The sequence below is a fragment of the Danio aesculapii genome, chromosome 24 (assembly GCF_903798145.1).
Source record: "Danio aesculapii chromosome 24, fDanAes4.1, whole genome shotgun sequence".
NCBI classification, from domain to species: Eukaryota; Metazoa; Chordata; class Actinopteri; order Cypriniformes; family Danionidae; genus Danio; species Danio aesculapii.
In genome coordinates, this window is record NC_079458.1 from 11,349,846 (window position 1) to 11,368,796 (window position 18,951).

An 18,951-nucleotide genomic window follows, 5' to 3' on the forward strand; every position below is an offset into this window, starting at 1 on the left:
ATTCCACATTATTTTTTTTAGCTAAGAAGGTTTCGTGCATTTACTAAAGCTTGTTTAAATTGAGCAAACGAAGGTGTTGATGCATGTTGTAATGCATTTCCTTGCAATCACATCCAGTGTATTGTAGTTGATTGATTCTGACAGCAACACCCAAGTCTCCATCTCTCAATCACTTAGTGCTTGATTACCAGCGTCTTCTGCTTTCCATCTCAGTCGCAGTGGATCTCATGAACTTCTCACGTTACAATTCTCGCAAATGCTCTGATCTCTGCCAACGTGTTATATCATATTAAGACGCCATCATGCCTTGAAGAGAATGCAGTATTTGCTCCATTTAAACGGCTACAAAACACATCTCGCTCGAATATCCCGATTTAGATAATATGTTGAGAACATTGAGAGATCTTCAGAACTCACGTTGTCCGGGCTTCTTTCAAATGGATGGTAATTGTGGGTTTTGAGGCATTGGAGGCCTGACGCTCGTGTCTAAACATCACTCCCACTGAAATCACCAAGATTACATTATGTGTGATTATGTGTAATGATGTTAATGACACTAAACAGTGGCAAACATTCAGAGGGGGGCATCTGATGCACAATAGACATTAAAGGAAGTAAGGAGTCAACAGAAGAAATAGAACAGGAAACGTGGATCTGCGGACAGGAAATTTTTATCTATGCCTCATTGACTCACATTTCTATTATCGTGATTTATATATATATATAGTTGAAGTCAAAATTATCATATATAAAGTATTAAAATTATTATTGCATTTTTTCTTGTTTAAATATTTCCCAAATGATGTTTAACAGAGCAAGGAAAATTTCACAGTATGTCTGATAATATTTTTTTCTTCTGGAGAAAGTCTTATTTGTTTTATTTTGGCTAGAATAAAAGCCGTTTCAAGGTCAATATTATTAGCCCCTTTAAGCTATATATTTTTTCAATAGTCTACAGAACAAACCATCGTTATACAATAACTTGCCTAATTACACTAACCTGCCTAGTTAACCTAATTAACCTAGTTAAGCCTTTAAATGTCACTTTAAGCTGTATAGAAGTGTCTTGAAAAATATCTAGTCAAATATTATTTACTGTCATCATGGCAATGATAAAATAAATCAGTCATATATATATATAGTAGAACATTAAAGAAGATTTCTTTTGGTGATTAATATATTAGTATTAATATAATTATATTTAGATCAAACAATAAAATATTACAGTTTCAGCTTTCAGCTAAACACACTTTTAATGTTCCACTGAGAAAAAAAAAAATCCCCTACTGTATACTGAAATGTGTAACAAAATACACGTGAAGCAACATATTTAAGTTTTAGAAAACTGTAGGCTGAAGCAAAATACTGTGAAAATATGTGTCATGCAATACTGTTGTTGAGTGTGGCGATAACAATATTTCTTAAGGAATAACTTTTCCCTAGAAGAATGCTATTTTAATAGTATTAATAGCAATTTATAAATCATTTATCTATGTAATTATGTTAAAATAAACAGGTAAAATATATTTTTCTGATTTAATTCATTCTAATCCAGATTTAAAAACTTTATAAAAGGTGCAAACATTTAGGGCCCTAACATAAACCCAGCGAAAAGGAGCAAGACGTGTTTGGCGCGTTTTTTTTTTTTTTGCTAAACACAATTTTAATGTTCCACTGAGGAAAAAAAATCCCCTACTGTAAACTTTGGATTTGTCATCTGAAATGTGTAACAAAATACACCTGGAGCAACATATTTAAGTTTTTACAAAACTGTAGGCTGAAGCAAAATACTGTGAAAATATGCGTCATGCAATATTGTTGTTCCGCCACGTTGTGGACTCATGGATGTTCCGGTCTAAAGTATATGTGTTAAGGTGCATTGTTGGCGCATTGCTATTTTGAGGAACTGAAATATTGACCACAACGTTGACCAATTAAAATTATATTTACATATGAAAATAAATTAAAGGATCAAAATGTTACAAAATTATTATTTTCTACATAAATATAAAAACCACTGCCTCCATGCCTTCATCATCTCGAGGGACTTTTTTTCAGTTTATTCATGACAATTTGCATTAGTAATATTATTATATGCAGTAGTATTATTTATTATATGCATACTTATATTTGTTTTAATAAAAAATTGTCCACCTGTTGGGTTTGGGAGACATATGCATCACCATATGGGGCAATAGGATGTGTGTTTGAATTTAACTCAGTTTTTGACCACACTTCATTAATATTGTTCATTTATTTGTTTGCAAGAAATTAGAACTGAAATTAGAAATAGTTTTGAAACAAATCTTTGTGCTTAACAAATGAAATTAAATGTGTAGGCTAATGGATGTCTTTAGTTGAGTGAGTATCCGTTTCATTCCTCCACGAAAGTAAAGGAGTAAAGTAAAGACAAAGTAAAGAGGCCGAATGCAGGAGGCTCGTTCTTTATCCTCGCACTGCAGATAAAGTAAAGCATTCAGTTTTTTCATTCAGTTATTTCACCTACAAAGTCTGCCGCGTAAATAGCAAATACACCGTGACATGACCCAACTGACTCCTAAAGGCAATGGGAGATAAGACTTTGATTGGTTTAATGCACGTTATGCTCAAAACACACCCTATAATTGATTGTGTTGCTATGGGAGGTTGCTAGATGTGTTGCACATAAAAAACGCAGAGCTATTGACCAATCAACATCAAAACCTGATTATATATTTATATATGACTATATTAACATTAAATATCCCCATGCTGAAGGTGTCATATCACACATTAGACTTGGTGCAAATCACCACTGATTCTCATTAGGAAATGTCGAACACATAACGTTGAAAGCCGCTAAATGGCTGTAACGATATCCCAATGATATTCTGGCATTTCCTCCAACTAAAGCTGTCAGGGTGTCATGACTAATGAACAACATAAAAAAATCCCAGACTTTTAATGTTGCGCACAGACAAAATCGCAGACATGTGCTTCATATCTCTGAGCAGGTACTTGAGTCTTGTTAGTATGAATGTCAGTCAATAATTATAAAAAGCTGCTTTTATGTGTTTTGAAAATGCTGTCCTTAATCTATGCGCTTGTGTATTCATGCGCAGCTTAATTAAAACAGAAGTTCGGCAAGCCAAAATTCACAAAAACATAAAAAAATAACAAGTGGTGTAGTTGGAACAAACATATATCAGCATGTTTCTTAAATAACATCACCAGATCTTTTTTTACGCTTGTTAATTTGCTACACATATTTTTTTCACAACGCATATATCCCTTGTCACCCCAATCACCCGATATTCATCAAAACACAAAAGAGAAGTTCAGGAGGAAGGGGAAACTTTCGAGGTATGGCGTGACAAAGAGGGTTTAACAAAAGCGCCAGGGTTTGTGACAGCGCTCTTTGTAAGTAATGCGTCTCCATTTGTCTCCTGCTGCACCGCATTTTCTTCAGCAACGATCCCTGCACTGAGCTCCCATACGTTACGCCCGCAGCAGAGACTGTTTTTACCATGCAAAATCAAAAATAATACATCACCCGGCAAGCAGAACGCCTCTCGTTAATCAGGGCTTATCTATGGGCATCTATTGAGAAGAGCGAACGCTTTTTTGGGACTCCCCGACCTCTTTGACCCTTATAAATTGCATAATAATGACCTAAACCAAGGATGAAACTAGATGTTGACATTTTATGTTGTAATAAATGCCAGTGCCTATAGATTTAACTCAATGTACAGTAAGCATATGAGATTATTTACACTATGATTTAAGGAAATATTAGAGTCTTTGTCCTACAAAGTGTGAGCTGAGATGAACCAAAGTGCAAAATCTATTCACTCGGCAGCCATATTTGCAAAGCTTCCAGGCAGTACATCCAAAACCAAGTTGTATCTAAATGAATGGGGGAATACTGAAAACTTAAAAACTGCTTGCTCAACTATATAGTTATATAATTATAAGCAATATGACATATTTCACATAAACAACAACATCTGAAGTGAGCTGTGTCATTACTTTTGCAGCTCAATTACATTTAAAACGTCATATTTCCAGTTTGCTACTGCGCATGCACAAAGATTGGCAAGTACTATATTAATCTTGATTACAGCTGTTTCAATGGTAATTAGAGGACGTAGTTACAAAAGCTGGAGCAAAAATCAGAGGATGATCCTGGAAAGACACATAATGTGATGCCATTTTTTTTTGTCAAAAGAAGGTTGCCAAATGACAGTGATTGCTGTAATGAACTAGAAAATCTGTACAAACCCCTCCCCCAAAGCTATCATAACCATCATTGTATATATAATCTTTAAAAATGACTCTTATTTTTAATATTAGCTCTAGCAGTAATCCTAACCTAAGCAAGCACCGCAAAAACTTACTTATTTAGATACGTACATATTTACTCAGATGATAAATTACTTCTGTACAGGCAGGGGTGGACCTAGTGCCAGAGCCATATCACCCTGCAGCCCAAGACCGGTTACTCACTTAAGCTAAGCTAAGCAGGGGGCACTCAACTTGCGGTCTGGACGCTATACTGTCAGTGAGTGCCGTCTTTCGGATGAGAAATTAAACCAAGGTCCTGACTCTCTGTGGTCATTAAAAATCCCATGGCACTTCTCGTAACTGGTTAAATTCCCTCCATTGGCCCTTACACATCATGGCCTCCCAATCATCCCCATCCACCCAATTGGATGTATCACAATCTCTCCACTCCACTTTTAGCGCCGTTGTCCTGTGGCTGCTGTCGCATCATTTAATTGGATGCTGCACACTGGTGGTGGTGTGGAGAGAATCCTTCCCTCATGATTGTGAAGCGCTTTGGGTGTATGGCCATACACGATAAATGCGCTATATAAATACACACATTACATTAGTGATTTGGAGGCCCTAAGCTAATCCATGGATGGGGCCCTAGCATTTTTGAAAAATAAACTGCATGTTAAAAAAAAAAATAATAGTAATAATAATTATATATATATATATATATATATATATATATATATATATATATATATACACAACAGTTTACACAAGTATATACACAACTGTCTGGTTCTTGAATCTGATTGGCTGAAAACCGTGCAATATTTTGCCAGTAACATCACACAAAAGCCTCTTCACCCTTCACCTTTGTGTATTACTCCACCCATATACAGTCAGCAACAAGCAGAGAGACACTACAGTTTGACAAATATTACTGCTGTTAGACAACAAAATCTGCTTTTGAGGCTTTTTTTAGTCGAAAATGTAGTTGTTTAGATTGCAACTATGCTGTTAATTTGAATAGTGCCTATTTTAAAATATTTACAATTTCTGAGAGAGCCCGTCGGCGGCCATTAGCCTGCCATAGTGTAGTAGACCAAAGACGGTTGACGTTTTCTATCCACAAGATGGCGACAGAATCGCAAAATAAGCTTAGAAGATTATAACAGTCTGATTTCTAACTACAGCTGGTCAAATCAATATTAAACTGGTAAGCTCATCTGCCAACACTTTCGTTTTGCATGGGAGTATCCTGTATTTCAGACCAATCTCCCACAACCCTCCCGTTTTTTTATTTCTTCTGGAAAACTCCCGTAATTTTATCCCCCCCCCCCCCTTATTGTTTTTGGTACAGTCTGTAAACACCCCCGGGTCGCAGCGGCCACCCAAAACCCGCTGCATCCTATCCCGGTTCTCAACAGTGTTATTCAGAGACCTCACCCCCGAACACCAACGCACGCCTCCCACCAGTGCTGAAATATAATAATTTTTTTTAAACATGCAGTTTATTTTTCAAAAATGCTAGGGCCCCATCCATGGAATTGCTTAGGACCTTCAAATCCCTATACAGTTGAAGTCAGTATTATTATTACTTTTTTAAATATTTCCCAAATGATGTTTAACAGAGCAAGGAAATTTTCACAGTATGTCTGATAATATTTTTTCTTCTAGAGAAAGTCTTATTTGTTTTATTTCAGCTAGATTAAAAGCATTTTTTTTTTTTTTTTTTACATTTTAAGGTCAAAATTATTAGCCCCTTTAAGCTATTTATTTCCGATAGTCTACAGAACAAACCATCGTTATACAATAACTTGCCTACCCTATCCTGCCTAGTAAACCTAATTAACCCAATTAAGCCTTTAAATGACACTTTAAGCTGTTTAGAAGTGTCTTGAAAAATATCTAGTAAAATATTACTAGATATCTTCCATGTAAATATCTTCTAAACTATTATGTTTAGAAACGTGTTGAAAAAAATCTTCTCTCAGTCAAACAGAAATTGGGGGAAAATATAAACAGGGGGCTAATAATTCTGACTTCAACTGTATATATGTAATATGTATAAAGCATTAAATTCACAAATAAAAAAACAAGTTTACAAGCTACGTACAGCACGTGTGTCCAAACTCAGTCCTGCAGCTCTAACTTGTCTCAACACACCTGCACAGATGTTTCTAGAAAGCCTAGTAAGTGCTTGATTAGTGTGTCTGATTGGGGTTGGATCTAAACTTTGTGTTTAAGCACCCAGATGTACAGTTAATAAACCATTTTTTTTGTGATTAGATTTTATTAGTCATAATAATTTTTAAAAATAAAAGGAGAAGCAGATTGGTTTGACTGTACCAGGGAAATACCTCATGCTCGCAATGTTAAAACATAAGAGTATCTAAAAAATCCCCAGTAACACCTAAAACATTCGCTAGTCACTTTTTTTGAAATTTTGGCGCTGGGGGAGTCTAAAAAGTTGGCAATACTGGCGCAGTATCTTTGATTAAAGCGGCGCCGCCGATGTGTTCACACCTTGCGCATGTGCAGTACGTACGTACGGAACATTCCACTATTCATCGGGGCCAGCGGTTTTGAAAAGAAGTAATAATGTTAAAATCATAACGATTATAGACAGATTTTACAGCATATGATAGAAAATGTATAAAAGAGCTATATGAATAATACAGGCTTCTTCGCATTGGTCAGGGCCCTAATTATCTAGGGCCCTAAACGGCTGCTTACCTCACTTATTGGTCAAGTCTGCCCCTATGTACAGCTCTTAATTACCATCGTCGTCAGCAAAACATCCAAACATTTCAAAAGAACAGCACGTTTCCAATGAAACAGCACATATGTAAAGGAGACCTTTTATGCTAGTTTTAATAAGAATTAAAATAAGTCTCTAATGTCTTTAGAGTGTGTATAGGAAGATTCAAGTCAAAGTACTACACAAATATTGTTATACTGTAACTCTTTGAAACTGCCCCTTTTAGTGCTTTGATCCAAATTGTGCCATTTTGGTGACTGTCGCTTTAAATTAAATTGAAATTGTGCTCCCAGCCTTATTTTCAAAAGAGGGTGGAGCTATAAATGCCTATGTGTCAGCATAGTGGCAGATTTAAAACTGTAATGACGGACAGCTGCTTCTCACTTAGTGCTGTCTATGCTAATGAGTGAGAGATCATCACCAATGGGCGGGGCTTTCCCCCTCCAATGATACGTACAAAGGGAGAAAGTCAATCAAAGTTTTTTTCAGGCTGTTTTTATAAAGTGTGATTATGAAAAATTGAATTAATTATTTTTTACAGTTAGAGGCTGGCTATATTCACACATAGTTGCCACACAACTGTGTTCAAACTATTTATAAAAGTGATTTTTGCATAATAGGTCCCTTTTAATGTCAAAAATGTGTGATGATTTAAGAAGTGAAAGCTTCTTGGGTGGTATTTTGGAAACATGCACAATTGATGGGTCATTTGTACAGTGTAATATTATAACCTCATATTGACTAGTGTCCAACAATCACCGCCGCCAACTCATAGCAAATATTGATTGTGGAGCTTTTAAAAACTTCAAGCATTCTCCAGAAACATCTCATCTCAGTACTGAGCGCACATCTTTTAATCATGTCCTTGCATGTATTGATCGCTACGCCTTTTAATAACACGTTTTCCAACTTTGACTTACATTTTGAGATTGGTTCCAACTGCTTTTAGGGCCGTATGGGTGCATTATAACTGTTTTATGTGTGCAGCACAGCGCTGCCTTCTTTTTGTCACAATGAAATCAAAAGGGACATCCAGAAAATGAGACCCAAAGATCGCAGGCTTCATTACTCCATGGCAGTCAAGGTGTTAATTCACTCTTTAAAGCCATTGAACCCAAGCCACTGACGCCTGAGCCTATAGCCTAGAAACAATGCTCTTATCTGACTTCCTCAACCTGGCTTCCACTTTGCATATTTTTGCATATTGCCAGGGAGAAATTAGCATGTCAATCATGTGAGTGGATGACATTTAAAAAGACCGTAAAGGACTCGTGTGAAATTACAGAAATTAATTGCAAACACTCAGCGCTTTCATTTTCTTCCACAGTCGGAATTTCTTTACATCCCTTTGTAGAGAAATCCAAAAAATGCTCCACGTAAAAGACTCATAATTAGGATGCCAGTATTAAGAGACTCAGCGTTTTGAAACAACGAATTATACTAATTCTTTTTCTCATTGTGCCGGTACAATAAGACCAGTCACGTGGCCGGCTTTAGGCAATGTTTGAATTCTTAAGATCAGTGTAGGGGCCACATAATCACAGTTTAATTTCTTTCTATATAAAGTTGCATTAGTTTAGTAATAAGATTAACTCCGCAGATGAAAGTTTTCTTAGGTTGGGAGACATAATTAGGAATGCTTTATAATGTAAAGAGCTCATTTGATTAATTTTAATGAGCAATAAGGGAGAACATATATAGCCGGAAGATAAGATCTTTAAGAACATTTATTTGTTTCTTGGTGTTGCGGGGGGGAAAAGGAAAGAAATAAAAGAAAAGAAAAACTAATAACGATGAGCCTGCATACAGCCACACAGTTTGAAAATAAAAAGCAAAGCTTCTCACTGCCAGTGCCAATATGATAATCATTATTTGATTCTAATGGCAAAAGGTCACATCTTATATAATCCTCTGCTACTGGTAACAGTCAGTAAACAGTGAGAGAAAAAGGAAAACTGAGAGTGAGAAGCGAAAAGAAGAGGAATAAAAACAGTGTGAAAAATTGAAGAAAATAACAAAGGAAAGAAAATAAAGATTAAAGTAAAAAAAAAAAATGAGTAGGTTAGGGTGAAGGAAATAAGGAATGGAGGAAGTCAATGTTTAAACGAAGGACAAATGGGAGAATGTAAAAGATGGAAGGAGCAGGAAAAAAGGAGGAAGTGACACAAAAAAAGCGAAGGAGGAAGAAAGAAGATATAGTACAAAAGAGAAGGAAAATGAAGGAAGCATAGGAAATGATGAGCTTAAAATGGAAAACAAGGGGTGAAGGAAGTTTTGGGAAATAGGAACATATTTTTTTTTATTATTTTTGTCTCTTTTGCTTTTCATTAAACAATTATTTGTATTGGTCATTTAAAGGTCATATATTAACTGAAGTTTTTCTCGAGTCTGATATGTTTTGCATATTAATGAAACAATTTTGTAGAAGTAGATAAATGCTGGTTAAAATTAAACTTCCTGTCAGCAGAAAGGTGTTAAAACTGAACACAGAACACAGAAAGTCTTTTGCTTTTATTGTTGTGCTGAAAATTCATGGAAAAGAGGACTTATGTCTGGGGTGCGGCCAACAAGGACTGGAGAATTACTGACAAGTGATGAATTTCATTATACTCCACCTGTTAATATCAGTTGCCTATATAAGTAGAAGTCAGGAAATGAAAGTTGCTGCAAACGTCCTGAATGTAACTTTTGCATTGCATTGAGGATAACAGAATTCTGTGAATCAAATTATTAATTTGTATCCAATAAATTGTTACCAATTTTGACATTGAAGAAAAACCTCTCCTGACCTTTTTTTATTGAACACGCATGGAATTAATTGAATATTCCAACAGAAGTGACAGGCAATTCAAAAAGAAAGGAAAGGAAAGGAAAGGTAAGGAAAGGAAAGGAAAAAGAAGGAAAGAGGAAAGAAAATAAGGTAAACGGAAAGGTAAGAGGGCAGGGTAGGGAAGAGGAAAATGACAGAAAAGAGAAAATAAAGAATAAGGAAAGAGGAATTAAACAAAAGAAATAGAAAAGAAATAAGGTAAATGAAAAGGAAAGGAAAGGAAAGGAAAGGAAAGGAAAGGAAAGGAAAGGAAAGGAAAGGAAAGGAAAGAGAAAAGAAAGATGAAGGAAAGAGGAAGGAAATAAAGTAAATGGAAAGGTAAAATGAAGGAAATTAAGGAAAGGAAAGGAAAGGAAAGGAAAGTAAAGGAAAGGAAAGGAAAGGAAAGGAAAGGAAAGGAAAGGAAAGGAAAGGAAAGGAAAGGAAGGGAAAGGAAAGGAAAGGAAAGGAAAGGAAAGGAAAGGAAAGGAAAGGAAAGGAAAGGAAAGGAAAGGAAAGGCAGGAAAAAAGAAAAGGAAAGGTAGGAGAAATAAAAAGAAATGAAAGAGGAATGAAACAAATGAAAAGAGGAAGGAAACAAAAAGAGGAAGGACATAAGATGAATGGAAAGGTAAAATGAAGGAAATAAAAGGAAAGGGGACAGAAACAAAGGATAAGATGAAGAAAAGAGGAAGGAAATAAGGAACGAAATGAAAGGAACGGAAAGGAAAGTCCTGTGTCTAAGTATAGTGAACCATACTTGGAATGTTTGTGCTCTTCAATAAACCAATCCAAAATCACACACACAGTAGTGGACACAGACACACACACACACATACACACACCATGAACACACCCAGAGCAGTGGGCAGCCATTGCTGCGGAGACTGGTGGTTTAGTGCCTTTCTCAAGGGTCTCACCTCAGCTTTAGTATTGCTATAAAGGTGACTCTACTCTACTTTTGGAAAAGAAAAGAAAAGCAAAGAAAATGGACAGGGAAAAATAATGGAAGTAATGGGAATGAAGGATGAAAATAAAAAAGGAAAGCAAAGCAAAGGAAATGTCTCAGCTGGAGAAGAACAGGCCAGAGGCATCTGATGAGAAACCAGGATGTCCACCATTGAGAAGCAGTGGGCAGCCCAACCATGCACTGTTAGCTTAAGAAACAGCAGCAGCTCAAACACTGGTGCGGAAAATGAGATGTGAATAGGGTTACTGGAAGAGGGGGAGAAATTGTCAAGTGGATCATCCACAGCTATTAACACGGACAGGGAGCCGCTAGTGATTCCCAGAAAAATAGGCTTTCTCCATCTTTTCTCTGTACATGCTTGTCTGTCCACATAATGGACAACAAGACAATGTGTGAAAATGCGTTTAAACTGACCGATTCCGATGAACACAGCTTTATAGCCCTCCTCTTTCAGCGAGAGGAGCGTCATTCCGTCTTGGCCGAGTCCTCGGTCACAGACAATCTGAAATAGAGATCAAACAAGCCATATCAATGCAAGACCACTGAAGCAAGACCACAGAAATGCTCCATAAAAGACCAAAAGCTCTTCTGAAGGCATGCAAAACAGGGTCTGCAGGAGATCGCAGGAGGGCTTCTCTGAATTCATCTTGTGGCAGCAGAAAAAGGGTCTCAGTCTGTTGAAAAAACTGGAAACTAAAAGAATGAAGAAATAAAATAATCAGGAAAAGAAAGAAAGAAAGAAAGAAAGAAAGATAGAAAGAAAGAAAGAAAGATAGAAAGAAAGAAAGAAAGAAAGAAGAAAGAAAGAAAGAAAGAAAGAAAGAAAGAAAGAAAGAAAGAAAGAAAGAAAGAAAGAAAGAAAGAAAGAAAGAAAGAAAGAAAGAAAGAAAGAAAGAAGCTCATTTGAAGGCATGTAAAATAGTGCTTTGTTGAGGTTTCAGGAAGGCAAAGCAAAGAAACCTAAATAAGGGAGATGAAAATGAAAACAGTAAAGGGTAGAAAAGAAGTAGAAGGGAAGGAACGAAGGAACAGTAGAGAAAAGGAAGGATAGAATGACAGGAAAAGTGAATACTGATGAATTAAGTGTTTCTAAAGTGAATTAAGTGTTTCTGTTTGTGATTACTGAAAGGAATCTCTAAATCCACAAAGGGAAAGTCAAAAAGGAAGAAAGATAAAACAATGAAAAAGTAAAGCAAGAGAAAAAGAAATAAGGAAGCATGGAAGTAGGCAGAGTAAGAAAAGAAGGAAGGACAGAAAGCACTAAGAAAGAAAGTCCGAGAGATGTACAAAAAGAAGGACGGAAGGAAAAAAGTCTTCAGACAAAGAAGTTTCACTTTCAAACTGCAGTCTTAGAGAGGAAACATTGAAAAAAATCAACCAGTTGCAAAGAAAAGAAGGAAGAAAGGAAGAAAAGGACCAAGTATGAAAGAAAGCGAAACTAAAAACTATGAAAAGAAGCAAAGAAGCTCATGTCGGCAGCTAGCTCTCTGCAACGGTCACATGGTCACCCTCTGAAGCTAAGCAGGGCTGCGTCTGGTCAGTACCTGGATGGGAGATCACATGGGAAAGCTTGGTTGCTGCCGGAAATGGTGTTAGTGAGACCAACAGGGGGTGTTCAACCTGCGGTCTCTGTGGGTCCTAATGTCCCAGTATAGTAAAGGGGACTCTAAGTAAGGGCTATCGTTTGGATGAGATGTTAAACCAAGGTTCTGAATCTTCCAGGATGTCCTTCGAAAAAGAGTAAGGGTTTAACCCCGGCATTCTGGTAAACCATCCTGGTGGTCTGCCCACTGGACTCATCATTGCTTCCTAACCATCCCCATATCCAGTGCTTAATTTGAGCTGAATCTTGCCGGATCCTGTTCCCGGAAATGTCAGATATTCGAGAGAGAATGTGCACGAGCCAGAGTGAAAAAAAGCAAGCAAAGCTGTGTGCCGCACACACGTAAAGGTAATCACTTTCGACCAATCAGCTTTCTTACATTTACAATCACTCTCATTGTTGGTGATTATTGTTTTTACATGTAGTGAGCAGCGAAAATAAATAATGGCATAGTGGGGTACATAAATAATATTAGTATTTTCAAAATGCCAGAGGCAGTCAAGCATATATATATATATATATATATATATATATATATATATATATATATATATATACATAAAAGAAGGAAGTAGGAGGGAAGGAAGGAATTTTTTATTCCTTCATTTAATTTTTCCTTCATTCATTTTTATTCAATTTTTTATTTTTTATATATTAAAACCACAAGTAAATCTGTTAATGAGCCTGATCAAAAGTGATCTTGAGAAGATAAAACTGCGCAAATGGATCAACAAAGCGGGAGACAGAAGCAAAGCAATCTCAAGTCAGCCAGAAATCATGACAGAAGAGGTAACTGTGGGTTACACATGTGGCTGCACATGGAAGAAGATGCACAAATTAGCATTTTTTGTCATTGTTGCAAATTTTTACAACAAACAAGCATATTTTTTATTATATTCATAATCTATAATAATAACTCTTGTATAGTAGTCCCACAGCATACTTTCACATCTGACACTTGATGACACTAGAATCCCCTGTCAGGAAAGTCCAGTACCTGCGAATGAGCTTTTTACAGTGTCTGGTATAACGTTAATATTGTTTTCTTGTGTTTCGATGAATATGGCCATGATGTAAATGCGCAGTTTGGAGCTTATTACCACATTATATCGTTATGATAACATGATATCATTGCGTTCAGTGAATTTCTAAAGATAATTACCAAAAAATAACACAACTGGAATAACTACAGCAGTCGCCATCGTCGATCTCACACGAAGTAAGAGATCGCAATGACATACAGTTTGATGATGTGTGCAGGTGTTGTAGTGCTGTCCCATTCCTTAGAGGTAAAATTTTAAGTCCTTCTCTATCAAACTCTGTTTCAAGAGCCAAGGGAAGGGGTAGGGATAAAAAAAAAATAGAATTGGGCCTAAGAAAGGACAGGAATAGTAAGGGAAGATTGGAAGGAACTCTCAAACAAAGCTAGCGTTGTGCCCATGTGAAGAAACAAAAAAGGAAGGAAGAATGGAAGAAAAAGTACAAGTGTGAAAGAAAGCAAAAAAAGGATGAAAAGAATCAAAGGAGATACTCAGTTGAAAGGCTGTAAAACTGTGTGTTTCACAGGAGGGCGTCTCGGAATCCTTCTTGTGTCAGCGCAAAAGACGCTCGGAAAAGAGTCCGTCCTCCTCCAGATCCCCACAATCACTCCCGCTTTTCCCCCCGTGTCTGTTTATAGGTACTGAGGGAACATGCAAATCTGTCATCTCACCCCCTCCCCATCATCCTCAGCTCACGAACGGCAGGAAAAAAAGCATTTCCTGTGTAAAATGAATCCTGAGCAGGTGCGCCGGATGACGACTATTGATTGCCCTTTCACGTAGCTGTAGCATTCAGGAAACAAACAGACAAGCTCTCACAGCCCCGAGGTGCTCCAAGCGCCGCTGTCTGCCACCGCTAATGCAACTTTTAATTGTTCTTTATTAATGCGGCTGACATTTGGACTGCTGATCCTCCCTGAGACCTCTCGCCCCTTCCCGGCTTCAAAAGGGGGCAGGTGTGGGGGGAACCACAGGGTAGGATAGAGAGGTGAGGTGCGATGGCTTTCATTACCTTCACTCCAAGGTCTTTCATCAAATCCACCTCAAACTGCACCACATCGTACGGCAGACGGAATTGCGGGATCTCAGAAGAGCTGCAAATCAAGAGAGGGAAAAAATGAAATGAGAAGAAAGGGAAGGGAGATAAGGGGTCCCTGTGGAGATGAAAAGTTAGGGAAAGGAAAGGGGGGAAATTCTGCCCTATGCTAAGGATCATTCAGTCGCTGCTTTTTTATATGTTATAGGTATTCTTTAGTCTTCAATTGTGCCAGTCTAAATGTCAACTCAAAAGCTAGGGAAGGCAAAGGGAAATATTTTGCTCTATTCTAAGACTTGCTCCATCTCTGGAATTCGTATGTTAGGTTCTTTAGCCTTCAATTGTGCCAGTCTAATTACTTATTTACACTGAATGTGTCTTTGTGTCTAAAAATGAGACATGCAGTATACTATAGGTCTCAAACTCGATTCCTGGAGGGTCGCAGCTCTGCACAGTTTTGCTCCAACCCTAATCAAACACAGCTGATCTAACTAACTAAGGTGTTCAAGACTACTAGAGGTGGTTGCAGCTAAACTATCCTAAACTATGCAAAACAGGACCTCTCTGGGCAGAAATTTAAAACACGGAGCAATCGCTGGCTTTTTTTAATGTCTAATCATCTTGTTTAATTCCGACCCTTTTCGCAGCGCCGCACGACAGAATTTCGCACACACAAAGCCCAGTGTGACTGTAGCTTCAGGCTGTTTCAGAATCAGAATCAGAAAGAGCTTTATTGCCAGGTATGTTCACACATACGAGGAATTTGTTTTCGTGACAAAGCTTCTACAGTGCAACAGGATTACAGAGACAGGACAAAAAACAGATAATAAATATATTTTAAAAAATAGAAGTAAGTAGTGAGTGCAAATATACAGATTGAACCAGGTGAAACACGACAGCAATCTAAACACAGCCATTCAGAAGCACACTATAGTGCACTCACTGCACTGCAACGAAATTGTAAGGTTTGCAATCTAATTAATACAAATTGAACCTCTTTAACATTATTAAATGTAGATGAGTCACAGTTCTAAAGTTTTCAAGATCTTAGGTGAACTATGCTGCTGCTTTCAGTGGTATGGCAATAAATGTAATGTAAAATGGCATTCAAACTCATATTATTAGCATTTAACACTGAATAAAGCACATGAGGTGTCCCTGAGGTGATCATTGTCAGGTTTTTGTTGTTTAGCTGCAAGAAATAGAAGCCGTTTCTAAAATATAAATTTCAGGTGTTAGTTAAAACAAAAACTCCTTTCAATATGAAAAATATACCACTTGTTGCTTTTATTTAGAACAATCAGCCTTTGTTGGTGTCATCAATCTGGCAAACTGCTTTTGCGTGCGTTTTAAACCAGGAGTGCAATACCTAGTTCGACCACTGGGTGTCAAACTTACATACTGCACCTTTAATAATTACAATTGTGCTGTAAAACTACACTAGTAAATTTCACAGTAATACTGACAACCAAAATTGCCAGTAATACTGTAAATTTTACAGCAGTGTACTCAGGAATAGAAAAAGCTCAAGGTTATCAAGACACAGCCACTAAATGCCTGTAAATGGAAACTTGCAATTATTGCCCCGCTTTTTCTTATTGGTCCACTGCTTTGGAACTGAGACTAGCGCTACTTTTAAAGTTGAAGTTCTATTAACTTGACACGGCGTCTTAAAAACGCGGCAATATATGAGATGTGGGATGCGAATATAACAGTCACACACATCCATCAAGTGTGTGTTTACATTGAAAAACTAATAATTAATAAATGAATGAATATTATGCAATCAACATGAAGCATAATGATTATTATAATTTTTAACATCTGTTTTACTTACAGCAGTTTTAAGTTTGAAATGAAAACAATTGAAAATGTTTATTATTTCTATATACAAAATGTTGGGGAAAGAAAACAATTCAGCTCAATGCTCAGGACTATTCAATTTCTTGAACTTGTTCTTATGTTATAGGTATTCTTTAGGCTTCAGTTGTGCCACTCTAAATGTCAACACAAACCACAGAGTCTTGATTCTGCTCTCCGAGACTGCTGGGAGTTGAGTTGCATTGGGTATTCAAGGCCCCCTGTATGCAATCGACATGCTGGTTAAACTAAACAACGCTGGAGATGCAACAGCGTGTAATTGATAACCTCATTCCAACTCGGCATTTGAGAGATGAATATTCCCAATTACAGAGACCATTCATTAATTATTCTGACCTTCTACAATGTGCCCCATATTGATTGTGGCTGGCCAGATCAACAATGCCCTTTAGTGGACCATCTTAGATACAGGATGAGAATTCTGAGTATGAACCACAGGTCAGAGTAATTACAGACCTCAGTCCTCCAATGAACCTCTGCTTCTCAAAAACGCTGATGTTGTCATAGCCCAAGCGAGCCAGGAAAGAGGCGCAGCTGATACTGGCGGGGCCGCAGCCAATCAGAGCTATTTTAGAGTGATAGCTCTCAGGCATCTGGTCTGGAGGCGGGAGATCGGGATTTCGGATCTGAGGAACACCCATTTGTTTGAACACCTGCAAACACACAAGAAGAAAGATTATTGCTTGTTTGCAAATGCACCTTTGTTAAAAATTCAGAGCCATTTCAAAGATTTTCATCAATTGTTGCACCCAGACAACCTGCAATAATGAATCAAGATGATTAGCTGAATGAACCAATTAAAACCTGTTTGAATCTGGTTGACTTTCTATTCTATCAACCATACATTTAACTACCTATCAATCATCAATCTAGCTACTCATCATCTATTCAGTCATTTATCTACCCAATCCATCCACCTACCTAATAACCATCTGCCAATCTACCCATCAACCCATCTACCCAGTCATTTATCTACCCAATCCATCCATCCACCTACCTAACCATCTGCCAATCTACCCATCCATCCATGCATCTATCTATCTATCTATCTATCTATCTATCTATCTATCTATCTATCTATCTATCTATCTATCTATCTATCTATCTATCTATCTATCTATCTATCTATCTATCTATCTATCTATCTATCTATCTATCTATCTATCTATCTAGCCATTCTTTCCATCCATTCATCCACCTACATATCATATATCTAGTCATTCATCTACTCAATCCATTCATCCATGCATGCATTATCCAACTATCCATCCAGCTACCTGTTATCTGTCCAGTCATTCATCTAACCAATCCATCCATTTACCCATCCATCCATCTATCTATCTATCAACTATATATCCATTTATTTTACCAATACATCCACTCATCCACCTACTGAACCATCCATCCATCCATCCATATTGACTTATACACTTACTTATCCATCCATCTGCATTACCCCTATTCATTCTATATAGTCTTCTATTTATTATAAACAGAATAACAAGAACTTTTATCTTTTTTATGTGTAAAAAGTTTATTTGGTCGTCAGTGACCTAAGGTATGTAATAAAGAAAGTTTATTTTTCACATACAACAAGATTACTTAATTATTCATTGTAAACACGTCGGACAAACGATGATAAGATGATGTTTCACTTATAATTACCACAAGCAAAAATAAAAAAATATCAAAAGCAAAACTCAAATTCGCTTGCATTTGGCTTTACTGCGGCCATATACACCTGCCGGCCACTTTATTAGGTACACCTGTCTAACTGCTCACTAACGCAAATTTCTAATCAGCCAATCACATCGCAGAAACTCACTGCATTTAGGCATTTGGACATGGTCAAGGCGATCTGCTGCAGTTCATAAAGAGCATCAGAAAGGGGAGGAAAGGTGATTTAAGTGACTTTGAATTTGAGTATTTCAGAAACTGCTGATCTACTGAGATTTTCACGCACAATCATCCACCTTGAGGCAGATGGGCTACAGCAGCAGAAGACCACACCGGGTGTCACTCCTGTCAGCTAAGAACAGGAAACTGAGGCTACAATTAACACAGGCTCACCAAAATTGGACAATAGAAGATTGTAAAAACCTTGCTTGGTCTGATGAGTCTCAATTTCTGCTGCGACATTCAGATGTTAGGGTCAGAATCAGCATCAACTACATGAAAGCATGGATACAAATCTGCAGCAACTAGGTGATGCTATCATGTCAATATGGACCAAAATCTTTGAGGAATATTTTCAGTACCTTGTTGAATCTTTAACATGAAGGATTAAAGCAGTTCTGAAGGCAAAAGGGGGTCCAACCCAATACTAGTAAGGTGTACCTAATAAAGTGGCCGATGAGTGCATCTGTCACTGTTACTTGACAGTTTATCTGGTGATCAAGCAGCAATCAAAATAATGATCTTAGAAACAAACAATAGTTGTTTGAGTATGGTTAAGACTGTGAAGACAGATGGTAAAAGTACTGGGAAATGAGCCTGAGAAGTTACAATGTTATTGCTTATCTTTGTGATATAGGTCAGAGTCACTAAAAAACAGAATATGTAACAATTAGAGATGAAACATTAACAAATTTAGG

At 37.1% G+C, this 18,951-nt stretch overlaps 1 protein-coding gene across 1 annotated transcript in view; it reads right to left on the minus strand.

The window, feature by feature from the left end:
- dpyda.1 (dihydropyrimidine dehydrogenase a, tandem duplicate 1) overlaps window positions 1-18,951 on the minus strand; it is a 394,532-nt gene that overhangs the window by 261,410 nt on the left and 114,171 nt on the right. Inside the window, exons 6-8 of the mRNA XM_056450967.1 lie at window positions 16,814-17,010; window positions 14,453-14,534; window positions 11,212-11,299 (exon numbers count right to left, since the gene is read on the minus strand). Of these exons, the coding sequence (XP_056306942.1) occupies window positions 11,212-11,299; window positions 14,453-14,534; window positions 16,814-17,010 (367 nt within the window). The remainder of the gene's footprint in view (window positions 1-11,211; window positions 11,300-14,452; window positions 14,535-16,813; window positions 17,011-18,951) is intronic.